Source organism: Engystomops pustulosus, chromosome 9 (assembly GCF_040894005.1).
Source record: "Engystomops pustulosus chromosome 9, aEngPut4.maternal, whole genome shotgun sequence".
In the NCBI taxonomy this organism is placed as follows: Eukaryota; Metazoa; Chordata; class Amphibia; order Anura; family Leptodactylidae; genus Engystomops; species Engystomops pustulosus.
In genome coordinates this window covers 41,817,349-41,836,526 of record NC_092419.1, presented here as the reverse complement: position 1 = coordinate 41,836,526, position 19,178 = coordinate 41,817,349, and the positions used below count along the sequence as shown (strand labels likewise).

Here is a 19,178-nt window from a genome sequence, read left to right as displayed (position 1 = left end):
CGTTAAAGGAGTTGTCCAGGATGATCTATCACCAGCCTCTGTGTAGAGAATGAAGACCTGTGTGTTATGTCCATCCCTCCCCATGGCGCTCATAGTAAACAATGAAACACTTTAAGTCTCTGGTATAAATGTATCAGGCTGTGTTCACATTACATTTGGTGTCATATGTTATAAGGACCCATCGGGGTCCTTTCCCCTTCCTGTATGCAAGGAGAGGAGTGTGCAATGGTAGCAATCAGTGATTGGCTGCTGCCAGGGCCGGATTAAGATTGGTGGGGACCCCTGGGCGCAAAATCTGGTGGAGGCCCCCACAGAACGTAGCCCAGACAGGGTACACATTTATCATCCATGTAATAGGTAGACCATATACACAAAAATGTAAAGGGGGCTGTGATCTGGCCGCACAATTTGTAAATAATTAAATGTACAATTAATAATTGTAATTAATATACAAATTACTAAATGTACATCCCCAATTAATTATTAAATGTTCAGCCCCCCAGCAAATAATGTAAAGCCCCCAGTGTACAACGTACAGCCCCCCAAGCAGTTAGCATACAACCCCCAGTGTACAATATATCACCCCTCCCCCAGTATACAATTTATCTGCCCACCAGGAACTATTATATATACAGTAAAGCATAACCCTGTAATGGAGGGGTAGGGAACCTATGGCTCGGGAGACAGATGTGGCTTTTTTGTTGGCTGCATCTGGCTCTCAGACAGATCTTTAATAAATAGTGATGGCTGCTGTGTGTCTTAGACTGATCACTGTACACAGGCAGCGATGTTACTGCTGCCTAAGTCCTTTGTATGACCCAGGCGCCATCGTCTAAGCCTGGGTCAAAGAGAAGAGCGTGGGAGCGATGAGGAGCTGGCTGCAGGGAGCGCAGGCAGGTGAATATTCTGTTTTTTGTTTTTTTTTGCTGTGACTACCTATTTACTGGGGGGGATGTGTTGTGGCTACCTATCTACTGGGAGTATGTGCTGTGGCTACCTATATACAGGGGGCATGTGCTGTAGCTACCCATCTACTGGAGTATGTGCTGTGGCTACCTATCTACTGGGAAACATGTGCTGTAGCTACCTATCTACTGGGAGTATGTGCTGTGGCTACCTATCTACTGGGATTATGTGCTGTGGCTACCTATCTACTGGGAGTATGTGTTGGGGCTACCTATCTAGTGGGAGTATGTGCTGGGGCTACCTATCTACTTGGGGGCATGTGCTGTGGCTACCTATATACTGGGGGACATGTGCTATGGTTACCTATCTTGTAGCTGCCGGTCTTTATAGGAACCCGGGAAGTGGGCAGCACCAATCAGCGGTGCACACTGGTCCTTTAAACCCGCGAGTGCCAGCACGCTGGCCAGCCGGGAGCCGGAAAGTGGTGGGTTGAGTGAGCTCGGAAAGGGGCGCCACCACGGAGAGGGGCACGGGTGTGCCTGCGATCCAAGACCTAGATCACCGGGGCACCCGTGAAACTGGGACTACCTATCTACTGGGGGGCATGTGCATATGGTACGGATCTCATAACATTTTTAAATATGTGAACTAGAAAGAAAGAAGAGGAATGTGCCGTATGACAATACAAGAGTAAACCTTTATTCAAATACAAAACAAAGCAAATCTCCCGGCATAGGGATGATAGAAAGCATAAAGACATTTAAAAATGTACCAAGTACATATCAGACCATATAGTTGGTACTGCCAGGTAAGGCAGTCCAACAAACCATTTCCTCCACTGACAAAAAGGAGGTATAGGAACCACCCTTGATGGTATATAAGTCAAACAAATAATATCTTAGTAGGCACACAATACAAGCTCTAATATAGATAATATAGTAGTAGAAATATAACAATGGTCTAAAAAGCAATGTGCTATCCCTATTGTATCTAAAGGTAAGTCAGAGAGAGCGTATATATGAAGTGTCCATACATTACAAGTCAGTAAGACAGGTCAGGAGGCTGTGTGGGACAAAGTCCCATGCTGTCCACAGTCAGGGTGGTTCGGTCGGTGGATTGGAAAGGGAGGGCTCCCTACTACTGTATGATCTATATTAGAGCTTGTATTGTGTGCCTACTTAGACTTATATACCATCAAGGGAGTGGAGGAAATGGTTTGTTGGACTGCCTTACCTGACAGTACCAACTATATGGTCTGATATGCCGGGAGATTTGCTTTGTTTTGTATTTGAATAAAGGTTTACTCTTGTATTGTCATACTGCACATTCCTCTTCTTTCTTTCTAGTTCATATATTGCTATATATGTGCCGATAGACATTGTATACAGTTTTGGTTGTGCTAGGTGCCCTAAATATTTTTAAATATGTGGCGTTCATGGCTCTCGCAGCCAAAAAGGTTCCTGACCCCTGCTGTAAAGCATAACCAGCTTCTAGGGTACAATATATCAGTGACCTCACCTCCTCTTCATTCGGGATACATTTTTCCCTGCTCTGCCATAGACACGTGGTCCAGCTGCCGCCTAGCTCTCCGAAGCAGGCGGTGAGCCAGAATTGGACCCAAACACACAGCGGGCAGCCATGCGACCACACCCGAATCGCCCACACTTAAGGGCTAAATGGTGGGGCCCTGGGGCACCCCACCCCCTATAATCTGTCCTGGGTCTCCCCTGCTGCCGTATCCGCTTGGAGAGCTAGAGGAGGGATGCAATACGCCACTTCCGCTTCCCATAGCCTTCAATCGTCTGAGTGCAAACGTCGCTCAGCAGGATGTAAATACGTGGCTTGTATTAAAGCAAATGTAAATATTTTTTTTTTCCATGTTGCTCTAGGTGGGGTCCTTAGGGCATTTGTACATACATGCGCAGTAACTCGGCTCACTGCCGAAAAGAGGAAGAAGTTGCTGTGGATGCGTGGGCACAAGATGAATATCCACAGAGTGCTGGGGGGCCGCTGACAGAGGTAAGACTTCAGAGGCGTAGTGTAGCCCTAGTCCCTCGCGCTTGGCCAGACTACTCCACGCCCTAGTAGCCTCTGACGTTCATCAGCATAAAGAATAAAGGTTTTTGTTTGTTATGATTATAGGTTTAGATAAGGATTAGTAGATAGAAAGATATCTACCATCAGAAATATCTCAGTCTATTCCTGATGGTAGGTCTCCTTTTAAGGAAGTCGACCATCAAAATTCATCATGATAAACCATAGACACTTCGGACGTTCGGACATTCACACGGACGTATGAAAACGGCTGTATCCGTACCATACCGTACCGTTTTTTTACGGATTACATACGGCCACATTCATTTCAATTGACAATACGTCTGACCATTTATATTGCCGTTGTTAACACCGTTCCGTACCGTGCCGTATAAAAATATAGAGCATGTCCTATTTTCTCCCGTATTTCAGTTCCGTATGCCCTAGAAGTCTATGGGAACATATAAAATACGGGATATATACGTATATACATGCTGTATACGGATGAAAAACGTCACGTATATACGGCCCGTAAATACGGTACTGGAGAAATCATACGTCCGTGTGAATGTAGCCTTACTCCTAGATCCATGTACGTGACTGTGGTAATCTTCTTTAATTTGTTATCCATAGCCTCCTTCCCTTCCTTCTAATATTATGCTAATTAAGTGCTATATTGGGGGGTGGGGCATCTTCAAAGGCTGTTACTCTGCGCGGGAGCACCTCCACTGTGTGAGATTACAGCAGGCAGAAGGGGGGAGGGTCAAGAGAGCAGGAGGAGACCTTCAAAAGTGTAAGAGCCTATAAAGCTACATCACAGAGGTGCCATTCATACTCATTAGCATAATGTTAACAGTTGATTTTAGAAGGAAAATTACCAAAATCACAGTTCCTGGATCAATAAGCAAATGCCCCTGATTTATCATGATGAATTTTGATGGTAGATTTCCATCAACTATTCACTCTCTTAAAAGTTAATAAGTAACCCTGTTCTGTATCTAGAGCAACATGGTAAATCATCACACATGCAGAAAAAGCTGATGAACTGAATTTAGTTTTAGTCCAATGTCTGCCATATTAAGTCTCCTACTTCTTGAGAATGTCATTTTTTTTTACACTTTATGGAGTTAGAGAAGAGAGTTAAAGAGAACCCGTCATGCAAAATAACCCCCCTAAACTAAATATATTTTCATAAACTGCCATTAGAGAGCATTGCCTCTATCCCTTCATTGTCTCTCTACATGCCTGTAAACCTAAGCAATGAGGTCCTAAAGCTGTATGCAAATGACCTGTGAAATGTCCAATGAAGCATTAGCATATTCAAGCTGTCCACTCTATTCATGAGTGGGAGGCACAGCCACACCCCCAGTGCTTGACTGACAGCCTGTATAATGATGTGAGGCCGTATAATGATGTGCTTCCTGGTGCTGGTGGCCACGCCCCTGCAGCCTGTGTGTACATGTGTGTGTGTGTATAGGAGAGATACAGCAGCTCCAGGCAGCCATGTTACAGCAGAACATGTCAGATTCAGATGTCTGTGTCTCTCACTTGTATATTAGGAGGATGCAGCATGTCAGCAGATGCAGCACACACACTAGCAATGCTTTACTAGACATTACACACAGACATGAGCAGGGGGAGGAGAGGGGAGGGGTAACAGGGGTGACATCACTGCCTCTGACCATGTGACCAGCCTCATTTACATGATAAAGAAAAGATGATTTTCCAATGAATAATGTATGAAATAACTAGATAAAGGCTGGGATGGGATCCTGGTGAGCTGCTCCAACAGGTAGTAGTGACAGGACAAGTGATATCACAGATATCTTACTATGTACATATTTATTTTATTATAACCAAACCGAAGCCATTCATACAATGAGAAGATTCTGGCTAAATTTTATGACTTGGCACAATTCTAGACACCAATGTTTTTTTTTTTTTTAAATACTGTATTTTACGGACTACAAGGCACCCAAAAAATCCTTTGATTTTCTCAGAAATCAAAAAGGTGCGCCTATTAGTCCAGTGCGCATCATATATGAACCGTACTTACAGACAACAGCTGCCTTGAACGGTGCACAGGTCTGCCACCTGCTGGTCATCATCCTTACAATCTGGTGCGCCTTATATATGAACCTAGATGTTTTAGTAGGCATTTATTGATGGTGCGCCTTATGATCCGGTGCCCCTTATAGTCTGAAAAATACTATGTGACAACATATACATGTATACAAACATATTGAAAAATGCTCATAATGCAAAATCTTTACATAGTGTCATTATGTAAAATGACCCTTCACCCTGCAGTGACTGGACCCGTCCGCTGAAGGACTTCTGACACTTTGTATTCAGCTATGAGGCCTGTGTGGTCAGGTCACTGCTAGCATAATTACGGTATGGATCTCCTATATATGTGTCTTGGAAAGCTATGTAGGGTAGTGGAAAGCTGAGGTCCATGATGCCATACTGTAACCAATATACATATGTATAATGCATAAACATAGATGTGGTATAGAAAGGCGAACAAGGAAAGACCAAATAGCGCACAGAGTAGTAACCAGTGGTGATGGTTAGGAAAATTGGAGAGAGGCTCACCAGATACTCTAATGTAGGTATAGAAGATCGGGTGCTGGTGTCGCCCGATGCTGCCTGTGGACAATGGTCGTCGAGACACTGTTGCCAAACCGGTCTGGAAGCGTTACCGGTAGAGCAGGGTAGGTACTTGTCACTGTTAGGCGCACACGGATTAGTCACATACACAGGATGATTGGTAAAAGGATATTTTTTATTCGGTATCTTGGAGCACAATGCGTTTCGGAGTCTAATATGACTCCTTTATCAAGTGGGTAGATACTGCAGCGCGGGCGAATGGCCAGCTCTGGGGACTCGGCCATTCGCCCGCGCTGCAGTATCTACCCACTTGATAAAGGAGTCATAATAGACACCGAAACGCGCTGTGCTCCAAGATACCGAATAAAAATATCCTTTTACCAATCATCCTGTGTATGTGACTAATCCGTGTGTGCCTAACAGTGACAAGTACCTACCCTGCTCTACCGATTAAACATAGATGTTCAATTATTGGGTGTATGTCCACACAACCCTAAGGCCCTGATAAAATTGGGGCCAATTAGAATAGTGATTTATATCTTTTCACAGGGGATGTGGATAACAGAATCATAACTGTAGGAAAAGCAAAATGACAAATTCCCTACTTTGTGTGGAAAATACAGGCACCAGAAATTTGACCTGTACACAAACGATGGCACCCGAGAACATGTCATATTTCATTTCCATGCATCTACTTCCCCTAATAGGCTAGATTCACACTGCCGTTGCCCGCTGTACCGTAGCACGGCAGGCACACGGCAGCCCGCGGGGAGAGGAGGTGAGCGCTGCTCACCTCGGCCCCTCTCCGTAGGGATGTATAGCGCACGGCGCCATAATACGGAAAAAACAGTAGTTACTTACCGGTAATGATGTTTCCTCGAACCACGACGGCACCAACCAGAGAGAGGGATCCGCCCCCAGGGACAGGAAACCTGAGCATAAAAACATGCTCCTCCTTATCTGCCTCAGTGTTTACAGAGACTTGGAAGAGCCATATCGTTAGTACATCAGAAACATATAAATCTATATATCGTTTTCCATGTATGCGTAATTTATATATATATATAATATATATATATGTCTTTTTTTTTTTTTTTTTTTTGCAACACCCGTGAATTATCCTATAGAACCATAGATTTTAGGAAAGAACACCCTGGGTGGGAATATACCAGGTGCCGTCGTGGTTCGAGGAAACATCATTACCGGTAAGTAACTACTGTTTTCCCCTTCACCACGACGGCACCAACCAGAGAGATTTTCAGAGAAAAGTATTAGGGAGGGATAACAGAGGAGAGAACCTTCCTCCCAAAAGAAAGTTCAGATGACCCCGCCACATTCACCCGATAATGTTTGAAGAAGGTGTGGGGGGTAGTCCAACATGCAGCCTGACAAATTTGGTCCAAGGAGGCATGTCTGAATTCTGCCCAAGAGGTGGCTAGTGCCCGGACAGAATGGGCGTGAATATTCTCTGGGGCAGATTTCTCAGCCAGTTCGTAAGCCAATTGAATAGTGATTCTAATCCATCTGGCGATGGTTGCAGATGAAGCCTTGGAGCCTTTGTTTCTTCCTGAAAAGAGAACAAATAAACTATCTGATTTTCTCCAGGATTTTGAAACCTCTAAGTATTGGAGAATACTGCGTCTAACATCAAGGTTATGAAAAGATTTTTCACCTTCTGACCTAGGATTTGTGCAAAATGATGGAAGTATTACCTCTTGGGACCTATGAAAATTAGAGACCACTTTTGGAAGAAACTCAGGGTCGGGTCTTAGAATAATCCTATCATGTAGGACCGAAAAGTAGTGGGGTCTACATGACAACGCTGCTACTTCACCTACTCTTTTTGCCGAGGTGATGGCTGTTAAAAATACTGATTTTAATGTAAGAAGCTTAATTGGGATACTTTCTAAAGGCTCAAATGGGGGACCTGATAATGATTTCAGGACCAATGACAGGTCCCAAGGGGGGAGTCTAGATCTAATAGAAGGACGAAGTTTCACTGAGGCCCTAATAAATCTAGATATCCAGGGGTGACTAGCTATATCCTGGTCATAAAGAGCTGCTAGGGCTGACACCTGAACCTTCAAAGTTGCTGGTTTTAACCCTTTCTCAAGCCCCAACTGTAAGAAGTCTAGAATAAGCTTAAAGTCTGGGTTATCTATGTGTATGTCATGATTTCCTACAAATGAAAAGAAAGCCTTCCATGTTCTAAAATAAATTTTGTAGGTGATAGGCTTCCTGCTATTCTGCAGAGTGGATATTACCCGAGAAGAGAGTCCCCTATTTTGTAGGATTAACCTTTCAAGAGCCATGCCGTTAAATGAAGCCCTTTCACTTGAGGATGACAGATAGGACCCTGGAATAACAAGTCTTTCCTGTCGGGCAGTATCCACGGGTCTGCGATTGACATATCCCTGAGACTTGAAAACCAAGCACGGCGTGGCCAAAATGGGGCAATGAGAATCACTTTTGCTTTGTCCCGCTTTATCTTCCCCACCGTTCTTGGTATTAACACCATGGGAGGGAAGGCATAGAGTAGATGGTAGTGTCCCCAATTTTGGGAGAATGCATCTATGGCCAGGGGATGGTCTCTGCGATTTAGGGAAAAGAAGTTTTTTACCTTTCGATTCCCTTTGTTGGCGAAGAGGTCTACTTCTGGATACCCCCACAATTTTGTTATCATGTGGAAAATTTTTTCGTTCAGAGCCCAATCCCCCTGGGAGATGATATTTCGGCTCAGAAAATCTGCCTGGACATTTTCTGTACCCCTTATATGTACTGCATTTAGGGATTTGAAGTGAACCTCTGCCAACTGAAAGATCTGAGAAGTAATTTGCATTAGGTGTAACCCTTTTGTGCCTCCCTGTTTGTTTATGTAGGCTACAGTAGTGGTGTTGTCTGACCTTACTAACACCCTCTGTTCCCGTAAGAGTGGAAGTGCTGCTTTTAGCCCTTTTAGTACTGCCAATAACTCTTTTGCATTGGAAGATAGGCCGTCTTCTTGTGGTTCCCAGTTGCCCTGAAAAGACTGATCTACTACTTGAGCCCCCCATCCCCAGGGACTGGCATCTGTAGTAATTATACCATCCCAGTCTAACACCCATGGGAGACCTTGTGTTAAGTTTTGGGGAACTAACCACCAGTCTAGAGATTTTAGTACTACGTCGGGAATTCTTATTTTCTTGTCTAGGGATGTTGGACACTTGTCCCATGTGCCGAGGAGAAAATTTTGGAGTTCCCTTGTATGATACTGAGCCCAGGGGACCGCCTGAATGCTTGCCACTAAACAACCCAGAAGAGACATGGCTCCTCTGATGGAAATTTCGGGAGTGGAGATTAGGTCGGTTACTCCTTTTGTAATTTTCTCCTGTTTTTCTAGAGGAAGGAAAGTTTTTTGACACTGGGAATCCAGCAGTACCCCCAGGAAACTTTTTTGTGTTGACGGGGTTATACAAGACTTTCCTAGGTTTCTGACCCAACCCAAGAAATCTAGGATTCTGCATACCCTGTCTACCTGGTTCCTTACTGCAAGTTCTGAGGCACCAACTAGTAGGAAATCGTCTAAGTACGGGATGAACAAACCTGGCTCTTTTCTTATAAAGGTTGCCATTTCTGAAATAACCTTTGTAAAAACCCTCGGTGCGATAGCTATGCCAAAGGGAAGTGCTCTGAATTGGAAATGCAAGATCCTTTGATCTACTTGAACCGCAAGTCTTAGGTACTTCTGGTATTCCGGATGAATTGGAATATGGTAATAAGCGTCTGCCAGGTCTATTGACGCCATGAAACATCCTGGGAATAGCAGATTTACCGCAGACTTTAAAGTTTCCATTTTGAAACTTGGGATCTGAAGATGTGAATTTAAACCTTTTAAGTTTATTATAGCTCTTAATGACCCGTTGGGTTTTTTCACCCAGAAAAGAGTTGAATAAAATCCTTGACCCTTTTCCCCCGACGGTACCAGACACAGTACCTTTTTGGAAAGAAGAGTAGCAATTTCTGACATCATTGCTAGTCCACCTTTTCCGGACGGGACTTTTGTGATTCTGAATCTCTGAGGAGGGAGAGTTGTAAAGTCCCAGGTTATCCCTTGTGAGATGGTACTTAGGATCCAGTTGCTGTCTGATATTGTTTTCCAGGCCGGGAGGAAAAAGGAAAGTCTTCCTCCTACCTGGGGCCTTATGTCATTGTGGATGGGAACGGGCCGGTTTGGACTGATTCCTAGACTGGTTAAATAAGAAACCTCTATTCCTCTGTGGTCTGGAGGAATTTGGTCTGGAGTCTTTCTCTCTCCTTTCAAACCTTGCCCTACGAAAGGACCGAAAGGATCTTGATTTATAAGGAACATAAGGGGAAGGGAATCCTTTCCTCTTATCCCCTGCTTTTTCTAGTAAATCATCCAGGATGGGACCAAATAAAAAATCTCCATTGCAGGGTATATTACACAGTCTGCTCCTAGAGGCCAAATCACCCGACCAGTCTTTTAGCCAGAGGGCTCTTCTTGCAGAGTTTGATAGTGCCGCAGATCTTGCTGATAGTCTCAGACTATCAATCGAGGCGTCTGCTAAAAGAGCTGCTCCTTTCTGTATATTTGCAATAGAGGACTGCAGACTTTCTCTAGGGACCTTATTTTGTATATCATTCCCCAATTGGCCTAACCACATCAATACCGCTCGGGCCGTGCAAGCGGCTGCCACAGCTGGTTTAAACGCATTAGTCGAAGATTCCCAAGTTTTTTTAAGGTATCCATCCGCTTTCCTATCTAAAGGATCCTTTAGGGAACTAATATCTTCAAAGGGTAGGAAAGCCCCACGGCCCATTTTTATGATCGAAGCATCCACTTTAGGTGGGGGGCCCCAGGATGAAGTATTATCCAAATCAAAGGGGTATTTCCTTTTAATTGCTCTGGAAATAAAAGATTTCTTGTCAGGGTTTTCCCACTCCTTTGAAATTAATGTGGAAATAGTGTTATGAATGGGAAAAGTGCGTTTTTTCTTTTCCGCTAAACTTTCAAACATAATGTCCTGGACTGACTTTGGCTCTCTCTTTTCCTCAATGTCCATAGTGGCTCTAATCATTTTTAACAATTGATCAGTGTCCTCCGTTAGGAATAAAGGACGCCCCGCCAATTCCTCCTCAGAGAGCGAAGAGGCTGTTTCATCCTGAATAATACCCTCTTCTTCAGAGTTTGAAGGGTCTTCCGGGGCTGTTACAGTGGAAGGACCCGGAAGATTTTTATCCGGTAATATAGGTGCCGGATTAATCGTTTCTTTTACTGTCAACTGGACCTCTTCTCTAATTACCGAACGAAGGGTCTCCAGCCATGAGGAGGATTCCTCTGAGATAATCTTTCCAATACAGGAAGAACACGTATTTTTCTCATAACCAGACGGCAACTTCCTACTGCACATCCTACATTCCCTGTGATGTGTTTTCCTAGTGGCTTTCTTGGGAGTATCTTCTCCCTAAAACCATTAAGAATCAGAACATTAGTGTGTGTAAAAAAATGCCCCATCGGGTAACTCACCACACCTTCATTACCGGAGTTGGGTTCTTCAGGGGTTCAGGGAGCTCACGCTTATCCGCCATTCTCCTGGCCTGAGCTGCAAAGCACCAAATGCTTACTCTTGCATGGCGCTTAAATGTGAAGAAAATCCAGCCAGGCCACGCCCCCTTCCGGTTCCAGCTTTGCCGGCTCGTTCTTCTATTGCATATACACATATGCACAGAACGAGCCCAGCCAGCTCCACAAATACCCTGGTGGTTGTCTTACCGCCCCACGGCCCCTTCTTTTTTCCCCCTGTCTTCACGCTGCCCCGTTCCGGGCAGCGCCGATGCGAACCGGAAGTGAAGAGCGAGCACTTCCGGTCGCGCGCCTCCGATACCACAGCGAGGCGCCATACAGGAGGAGAAGGACCACGTGGAGCCGGCCTCTCCAGAGAGACGCGACGCGCCCCCCGGTAAGTTAGAAACTGTGGGCACCCGACGGAACCAACCAGAGGTTCCCTCAGCCCACGCTCAGGTCCCTTCCAAGGACAGGAAACCACTGAGGCAGATAAGGAGGAGCATGTTTTTATGCTCAGGTTTCCTGTCCCTGGGGGCGGATCCCTCTCTCTGGTTGGTGCCGTCGTGGTGAAGGGGAAAGATAGGACACATCCCATCTTTTTCCGGGGTACGGAGCCGTACGTATACTGCACCATTCCCATATGGCGCCGTGCGCCCATTGTCGTCTATGGGGGACGTATATCAGCCGTATACATGTCCCCCATGCAGCAGTGTAAATGTAGCCTAATTCCAGCTAGTAGAGTGTGACATACAGGTAGTAGGTGTGCGGCAGGTTTTACAAATCCATAGCATTCTGCCTAGTCCTGCTTTAGTGTAGAAGAACCTGAGTCCAGGAATTAGATCCTTAACACATAACTATTCTCAAGAACAGTCCACAAAGATGTGAACCCCTAACAATTGTATATTCTCTATTCAGTTTCCATTAGACAGTTGTCCACAGACTATTGTTGTACCTGATCTACTTGGTAGATCAGAGGTACTAATCAACCACTGAAAACATTGAGCCCGGTCTCAAATTTTTGGGCCAGATCTTCTATCATCTAAATCTCTGCTAAATTCCAAAATCAGTTTAACATTTATCAAGGCTTCTCCGCATGACCACTGGTGGGCCGGGCCAGCACAAATATTTGTTAGAAGGTTTTTATGCAAAACTACACTACGTTGGGCTGTCAATAGACTGTCAATCAGCTGGGATGGGAAGCATATGATTAATTACCCATTGCATCTCCATGGTAACAGACAACAAGCAATCCTTGTGTAGTCTGATCCTCCTTTGTCTTCTCCTTCTGATAACCTATCAATTGTAAATTAGCAGGAAATTGACGACACATGAAAAAGAATGGGGGTAAAGAAAACAGATTTATTCAAAAATGGCGCAGTAACCTTTAGATTTTATTAGTATGTAGAATACACATACCTGAAAAATAAATATTTCACACAGAACAGGTTTACATTAGACTGACTTGTTTCTTCAGAGGGCAGTACAACGTCCACATAGGAGAAGTCACGTGAGCTCAATGATGAAACATTAACACATCTGCACAAAACATAATGGGGGGGAGATTTATCAGAAGTGTCCGAGGTAAAACTGTTCTAGTTGCCCATTGAAACCAATCAGAGCTAAGCTTTAATTTTATTCAAAGCTGTGGGAAAATTAAATCTGAGCTCTGATTGGCTGCCATGAGCAACTATAACAGTTCTGCCCTTAGACACGTCTGTCTATGGCAACTTGCCTTCTGCTTTCAAATGACTTCTTTTAGCAGTTAGTATCTTCACCCCAATTCATTACCGCTTTTTTTTCCTATGCGAATACACTATCGTTTATATACAAAAAGGTTTCACTTTCATAACCCATTTAATATAGTGATCTAAAAACTTTACAATAATTTACAATCTAATACAGAAGAAAACTTCCCTTCAAATACTGCAGTTTGTAAGAGGGGGTTATTTCATAGGACCGAAACCAGGTACAGAACACAATTCGAGATGAGCAGACCAGAACTTTAAGTTTGGGCCCAAGGTACGGATACACCCCGACCGTGCAGCCAATAAAGCCCCTAACTACTGGCCATAGATGTGATTGGTCAGGGGTCCCCCAGCACAGCCGCCAATCTGGCAATATGCCCGGGTCGTGCACTTACAGTTTGGGTCTTCTCATCTCATTGAAGCATCTAGCCATACACATGCACAGTTATCATCCCAAACATAATTTCACTTCTAGATAAGCGGTTTCTTAAATATTAATTCTATAGGTTAGCAATCCTGTTAAAGGTGTTACCATTTCTAGATGTCATTTTTCTTGATTTTTAAAGAGTCAGAATGGCTTTAAACATAAAACATCTTATACTCTCCTCACTGATCCCCCTTCACCACCTCCATCAGTATACTTATCACCAGCCAACGGAGGCCATTGCTCAAGTACCAGCAGATATAGGTAGGCAGGAGAAAGGAGATGAGGGGAATTGGTGAAGGGAGGAGGACTTATTTTTAAAATCCACTCCAATGTTTTTATTAGGGAAAAAAAACAACAATAGGACAACCCCTTTAAAATGTATTTATATACAAGTATTCCCGATATTACTAAACTATAGCTATACACATACAATAAATCTCCTCTAAAACATCCTATAGTCTGATATGTGATCTGCCATTATACATACATGTCCACATATACACACTGTTCAGTAAGTGGAGTGCAGTAAAAATGTCTTAAACTATCTTCCATTTGCTTCTGGTGTCAGTCAATCATTCTCCCGATACACTGGGAGCAGGACATTACTGAAAGGCACAAAGCAAGAAAGGCTGAGGCTGGCCATACACATTAGAGAGCAAGATGGGCATTCAGCTGAATCATTCCTTCCAACCCCCACTACACATGCATACTCAGCCTGACCAAGAATCCATATGTCCCAAGAGAGGAATTCAAGAGGCTCATCTCCCCTGAAACTGCCCCATCATATGCCTCTGTCACCACCATGACATGTAAGGTATAATAAGAGGTGCACTCCTACATGACAGATAGTCGCCCAGTCTGGGTTTGGGTAGCATCGTCTAATGTGTATGGTCCATGTATGTTAGGGAATCGGTGACAAAGTGAGGACTTTTAACCATGTATCACCGTTTCCCTAGATATGAGGAATAGAGACAAAATCTAATAGGTACATGTCAGAACTATAGAGCATGACATATATTACCAAAAATAAGGGGCACACATATCATACATCACTTCCTTACCCATCATCCTAGTAGAAATACTGAACAATCCACCATATAAGTTGCCCTGTGTGACCAGCACAATGAAGATATGATCCCTGGGGCACACTGTACAATAATGTGTGGACCATGACACAAGGCAAGAGAGGTCACACCCCAAAGCTCTAGACAAGTCCAATGTGATACGGTGAGAAGCCAGCAGGGACCATCCCCCACGTGTAGTATACAACAGGGTCTACATACTAGTGCAACAGGTATAAAAAGGTAATTCAAGATCATAAAAAGGCACATTTTTATTCAACCGTGAAGAGTCATCCAAATTAAGGCATCATTCAAAATGGCCTCCCCGAAAGCGAGCAGAGTCCGTGTCTATACTTCATACAATGAGCTGTTCTTCAGTGTTCAAAATGGAGTTTGCATGATTCGTGAAGGTGACGGAGGGGAGACGGATGAGTTGTTCATTTTTGGGGAGTTTGAGATTTGCAGTTCTTCAAGTTTCTTTATGTAGTCGTCTCGTAGAGCCAGGAGCTCCATGTAACGCTGCTCCACCGGGTTCGGTTGCTAAAAAAGAGAAAGAGTTAATAAAAATGATCCTCCATTAAACCTCATTAATATTACCACTACTTTTGCTCGTGTCTGTAGCTGATGCACATCGGTTTAAGATGCCACATTTACCTGTTGCCTGATCCTTGTATTCCACCTTATGTAGTAATTGACCCACAGCTCGAGGTGACGCATACTGGCGACGGGGTACAAGACCCGATTCAACTCCTTGGTGTAAAAAGGATTTATGTACTTTGACTTTTCACTGTTGATCCAGGACCACAGGGACTGTGTCTTTTCTCTCAGTTTCTAGAATTAAAAGAAACATAAATCTTACAGCTGAAATAACAACAAAACACATTTTGGCTTTATTTCCTACTATCAGGGCTACAGAGCATAACATAAATTCATAAGTTTACCCTCCGGAGTAACGGCGTGCAAGAGGATCCGCACACTGAGAAAAACCCAAGTACAAGAGATTCATAGAAAAATGTCATGTAGAAAACGTTTCAAACTTTCACCTGCGTCTATCAGGTTCTGTTTCACTTTGTTATAAATAGCAACACAAGAAGTATAATTGAAGGAAAATAGGAGACTAAGGCCTTATGCACACGAATGGATGCTCGACCGGGCCGTAGATGGGGCAAAAACCCAACTGGGTGCAGGAGAGAGGAGGGTTAAGCTCCCCTCACCACTCCCCATTGAAAGTCTAGTGGCCGGCGCTGTAATAAGGCAAAATATATTGCGTGCACAGTCACAGTGAGATAGCGTGTACTCACTGTACTATGCCCGGCTTCCATAGATGTCTATGGGGACCATGATCTGGCTGCAAATTGTGTGGTCAGATCACAGTCCTCATTACATTTGTGTGTGCATTTGTTTCAGTACCCTTTCCTACAGACAGACAATGGAAAGTCTTCTCTCATTAACAAGCAGGAGATGAAGCCCATCATCAGAAATCTATTAAGATAGATCCAGTGGTAGGTTCCTTCTTCCGGGCTTAGCCCCAACTAATTTTTTCTAATCCTTACATATTAGCACACTTGAAAAAAACCTTATTTTACTAATATAGTCGGGACTTTCATGCCTTGTACTTCAGAAAGTGTGATAAATCCCCCCTTCCCCCTGGAGTGCAATAATGTAGTGACCACCTAATGACTAGCTAAGGAGTTACAGGCCTGCAGGGCTTACACTACTGTGTGCAGAATCAGATACAGCTTCATAGACTCAGGAGGTAGAGGAGAGCAGTGTGAATGCAGCCACATAATATGGGAAACACACTAACAGTTATAGCATTATTACATTATAAACAGAAAGCTGTGAAGCTGGGGGCTACTTACCTCTTTCTCTCTTACGGACTCGCAGTTATATAGGAAAGAGCCGAACCGGCAGCTGTAGAGATGGTCCAGAATAGTGATGAGAAAGTGCTCATTGAACTCAAATGCTGTTGGAAACTGGGGGAGAAAAGAATAGCAGAAGCATGAGACCTGGGACAGGAGACAGCTGGGCACGTAGAAGATGGCAGATGACTGGCACACATGTAGAGCATATACCTGCTTCGACATCTGCCACACACAATCAATGAACTGCACGAAGATGGGAGATCTGTCAGCATCGGCGTGATTCTTATCCCCGTGTCCAATCCTCTGAAAGGAAGAGTTAGTTATTAGCTAGCTTTTCTTTGGGAAAAAAAATAGAAGAGAGGGTCAAAAGAGTGGACAATTAAGGGTTACAGTCCTGCATTTTGGGATAGGGCATTATTTTGAAAGGTTACAGACACTACTGCACAAATGCCCCAACATTTTAACAGGACACCAGTCGCACTGCTACCGACTCCCTCCAAGAAAAGTATTCTAAGCATTTGTCAGAAGATAAATATTTACAGGAGAATGTGCGTTTCTGCATTTGCAGGTTCCATTATGCACAGACGAACGAAGCTTTTGCATCACAATTCCTTCACTCATTAGCTTGAGTCACTTTATATAAATGTAGGCAGCAATGAAGGATAAAAGATGGGTGGGTCCCGCTTTGTGCTCCCTACTAAACGCTCCACAGATAAAACATTTCTGTAATAGGTTTGTAGACTTACCGATCCAAACTTATGCCCAAAACTAATCCATTCCTTTTGTACCAGGACCTCAAAGCCATCTACAGTCCTATAGTAGCTGTCCAGCATCAGCATGGCCAAAGATGTCAGCTGGGCGGTCCGATCCCAGCCGTCGCTGCAGTGCACCACCACAGAACTTTTACCAGAAGCCACTTTATCTGCTACCTGAATGGCTCCAGTCAGTACCAGCTGAGGAAATAGAAGACATGGACAACACATGAGACCACACCATCAAATTATCATATACCGGATGCCCCAATTAATTCGTATATAGGTGGATCCTGAGCTAAAGGGGTTTGCCCATAAATGAAAGTTCTCAAAATTTAATCCCCTAGTGAGGTTTACACAATTAAGATAATTTTAAACCCTTTACTATTTTATTACGGTTTTAATTCCTATCACTTAGTGATGATGATCAGGGTAAAATTCCAGAGAGCACTCTTCTAACCAGACACATTATGATCCCTCTAGTGCTGTGTGAGACGCTGTGTGCTAACAATGTGCTCAGATTATCAGGCTACAGGTTTATACAGACTTATTTAGCTTCTGAACATTCTACTATTGAGATTGAAAAGAGATGAGAAATCAGAGATGAGATCCATGATATGGATATAACACACACACAAGCTTTGCTAACTCACCAACAAACACACACATTCAGCACTGCTGTATGCCTCCCTCAGATAAAAACCTTATCTTGTCTTTAGCTTGTAGAGCAAGTCTCTGCACACTGCACCTTGCTAGCAGGAAGTGCCTGTGTCTGAGCTGGTCTTGTAATGCAGGGGGGAGGGGCAGGAAGAAGAGATAACTGCAGTGTGCAGATAGGAGAAGCTTAATGAGAAGACCATAGTCAGAAGATTCACAGTCGTATTGAGGGTCAACCAATTGTAAACACCAGCATTGTTAACAGTTAATTAGAGAATGTGTTATTTTGTTACACAGATTATATTTAAGAATATTGTCTTCATAGGAATCTCCCCGACTTACAGAGGGACCTCTCTTACATTCAAATTCAACTTAAAAGGGTTTTTCCCACTAGAACAAATTCAGGTCATTTGTACAACATAAGGCCTAACTTGTTGATCGGTGGGGGTCTCCGCGATGAAACACCCACAGATCACAAAAACAAGGGGGTCAGATGTACCCCAGAGATGAGGGGAGCAGCAAACTGTGCATGGCCGGGGCTTCCCCATTCATCTCTATGCACTCTGCAATCAGCGCCATGCAGATGAATGGGGCAGCCCGGCCATGCACGTCCTGCAACTCTGCTCATCTCGGGGAGTCACAAGGGGTCTGACTGGGGTACAGCAGACCCCAATTTTCTAACGATCTGTGGGGGTCCCATCACCCCATGGTCAGCAAGTTAGGCCCTATCCAACTTATTTTGTGGGAAAACCCCTTCAAGTTCAAACCTAAAGAAGCTACCCAGGGACTGCCTGAAGCAAGAGGCTCGGACTCTTTCACAAATAACTTACAATACACACAAACAATAATGAACGAAAAAAAAATTACTTTAGTATCAATATGGTCTATTAAGCATAATGAACAGAAAATAGAAATTAAATCTATTTTAATATAGGAGATAAAATTGTCAGATTTAGTCCTTTTGTTTCTTTCTTTTTATTTATTTTTTTACCAATCCAGACTAATGGATTATACTGAGCCTTTACCTTTATGTGTTCTAACCAGTGCGTAGACTCCAGGCTGGAGAGCCAGTGAGATTCCTCCACATGTGGAAAGACGATATCTTTCAGTTTCTTCAGAGATTCTCTCATTACGTGAATGTTATGGATATCCAGAAAGACAAGTTCTGCAAATGGATATGCATCGTCACTCTCATAGCCTCCTCCCGTTGCCTACAGAAAAGGCAGAATATAAAAAAAAATTAAAATAATAATAATTACTGTATAAAGAATGGATTAAATCTCCAGAAAGCACTAATATACAGTAACCATCTTCAAGGTATAATCATACAGAGAAGGAGAAAGTTCTGCAGAATCACAGACTGGGGCCCATAGAGCTGATAACAGAGCAGTTCTTCTAGTTAATAATAATAATAATTCTTTATATAGCGCACCCAGATTATGCAGCGCTGCACAAGCATAGCAAATTGGTCCCTGTCCCCATGGGGCTCACAATCTAAACAACCTACCAGTATGTTTTGAAGTGTGGGAGGAAACCGGAGTACCAGGAGGAA

The 19,178-nt window shown here is 43.7% G+C and overlaps 1 protein-coding gene across 1 annotated transcript in view; it reads right to left on the bottom strand.

The window, feature by feature from the left end:
* Positions 1-14,606: 14,606 nt before the first annotated feature.
* MTM1 (myotubularin 1) overlaps positions 14,607-19,178 on the bottom strand; it is a 41,920-nt gene continuing 37,348 nt past the window's right edge. The window contains exons 10-15 of the mRNA XM_072125477.1: positions 18,652-18,837; positions 16,964-17,170; positions 16,428-16,520; positions 16,215-16,328; positions 15,007-15,183; positions 14,607-14,892 (exon numbers count right to left, since the gene is read on the bottom strand). Coding sequence (XP_071981578.1) covers positions 14,734-14,892; positions 15,007-15,183; positions 16,215-16,328; positions 16,428-16,520; positions 16,964-17,170; positions 18,652-18,837 — 936 coding nt within the window. The 3' untranslated portion in view covers positions 14,607-14,733. The remainder of the gene's footprint in view (positions 14,893-15,006; positions 15,184-16,214; positions 16,329-16,427; positions 16,521-16,963; positions 17,171-18,651; positions 18,838-19,178) is intronic.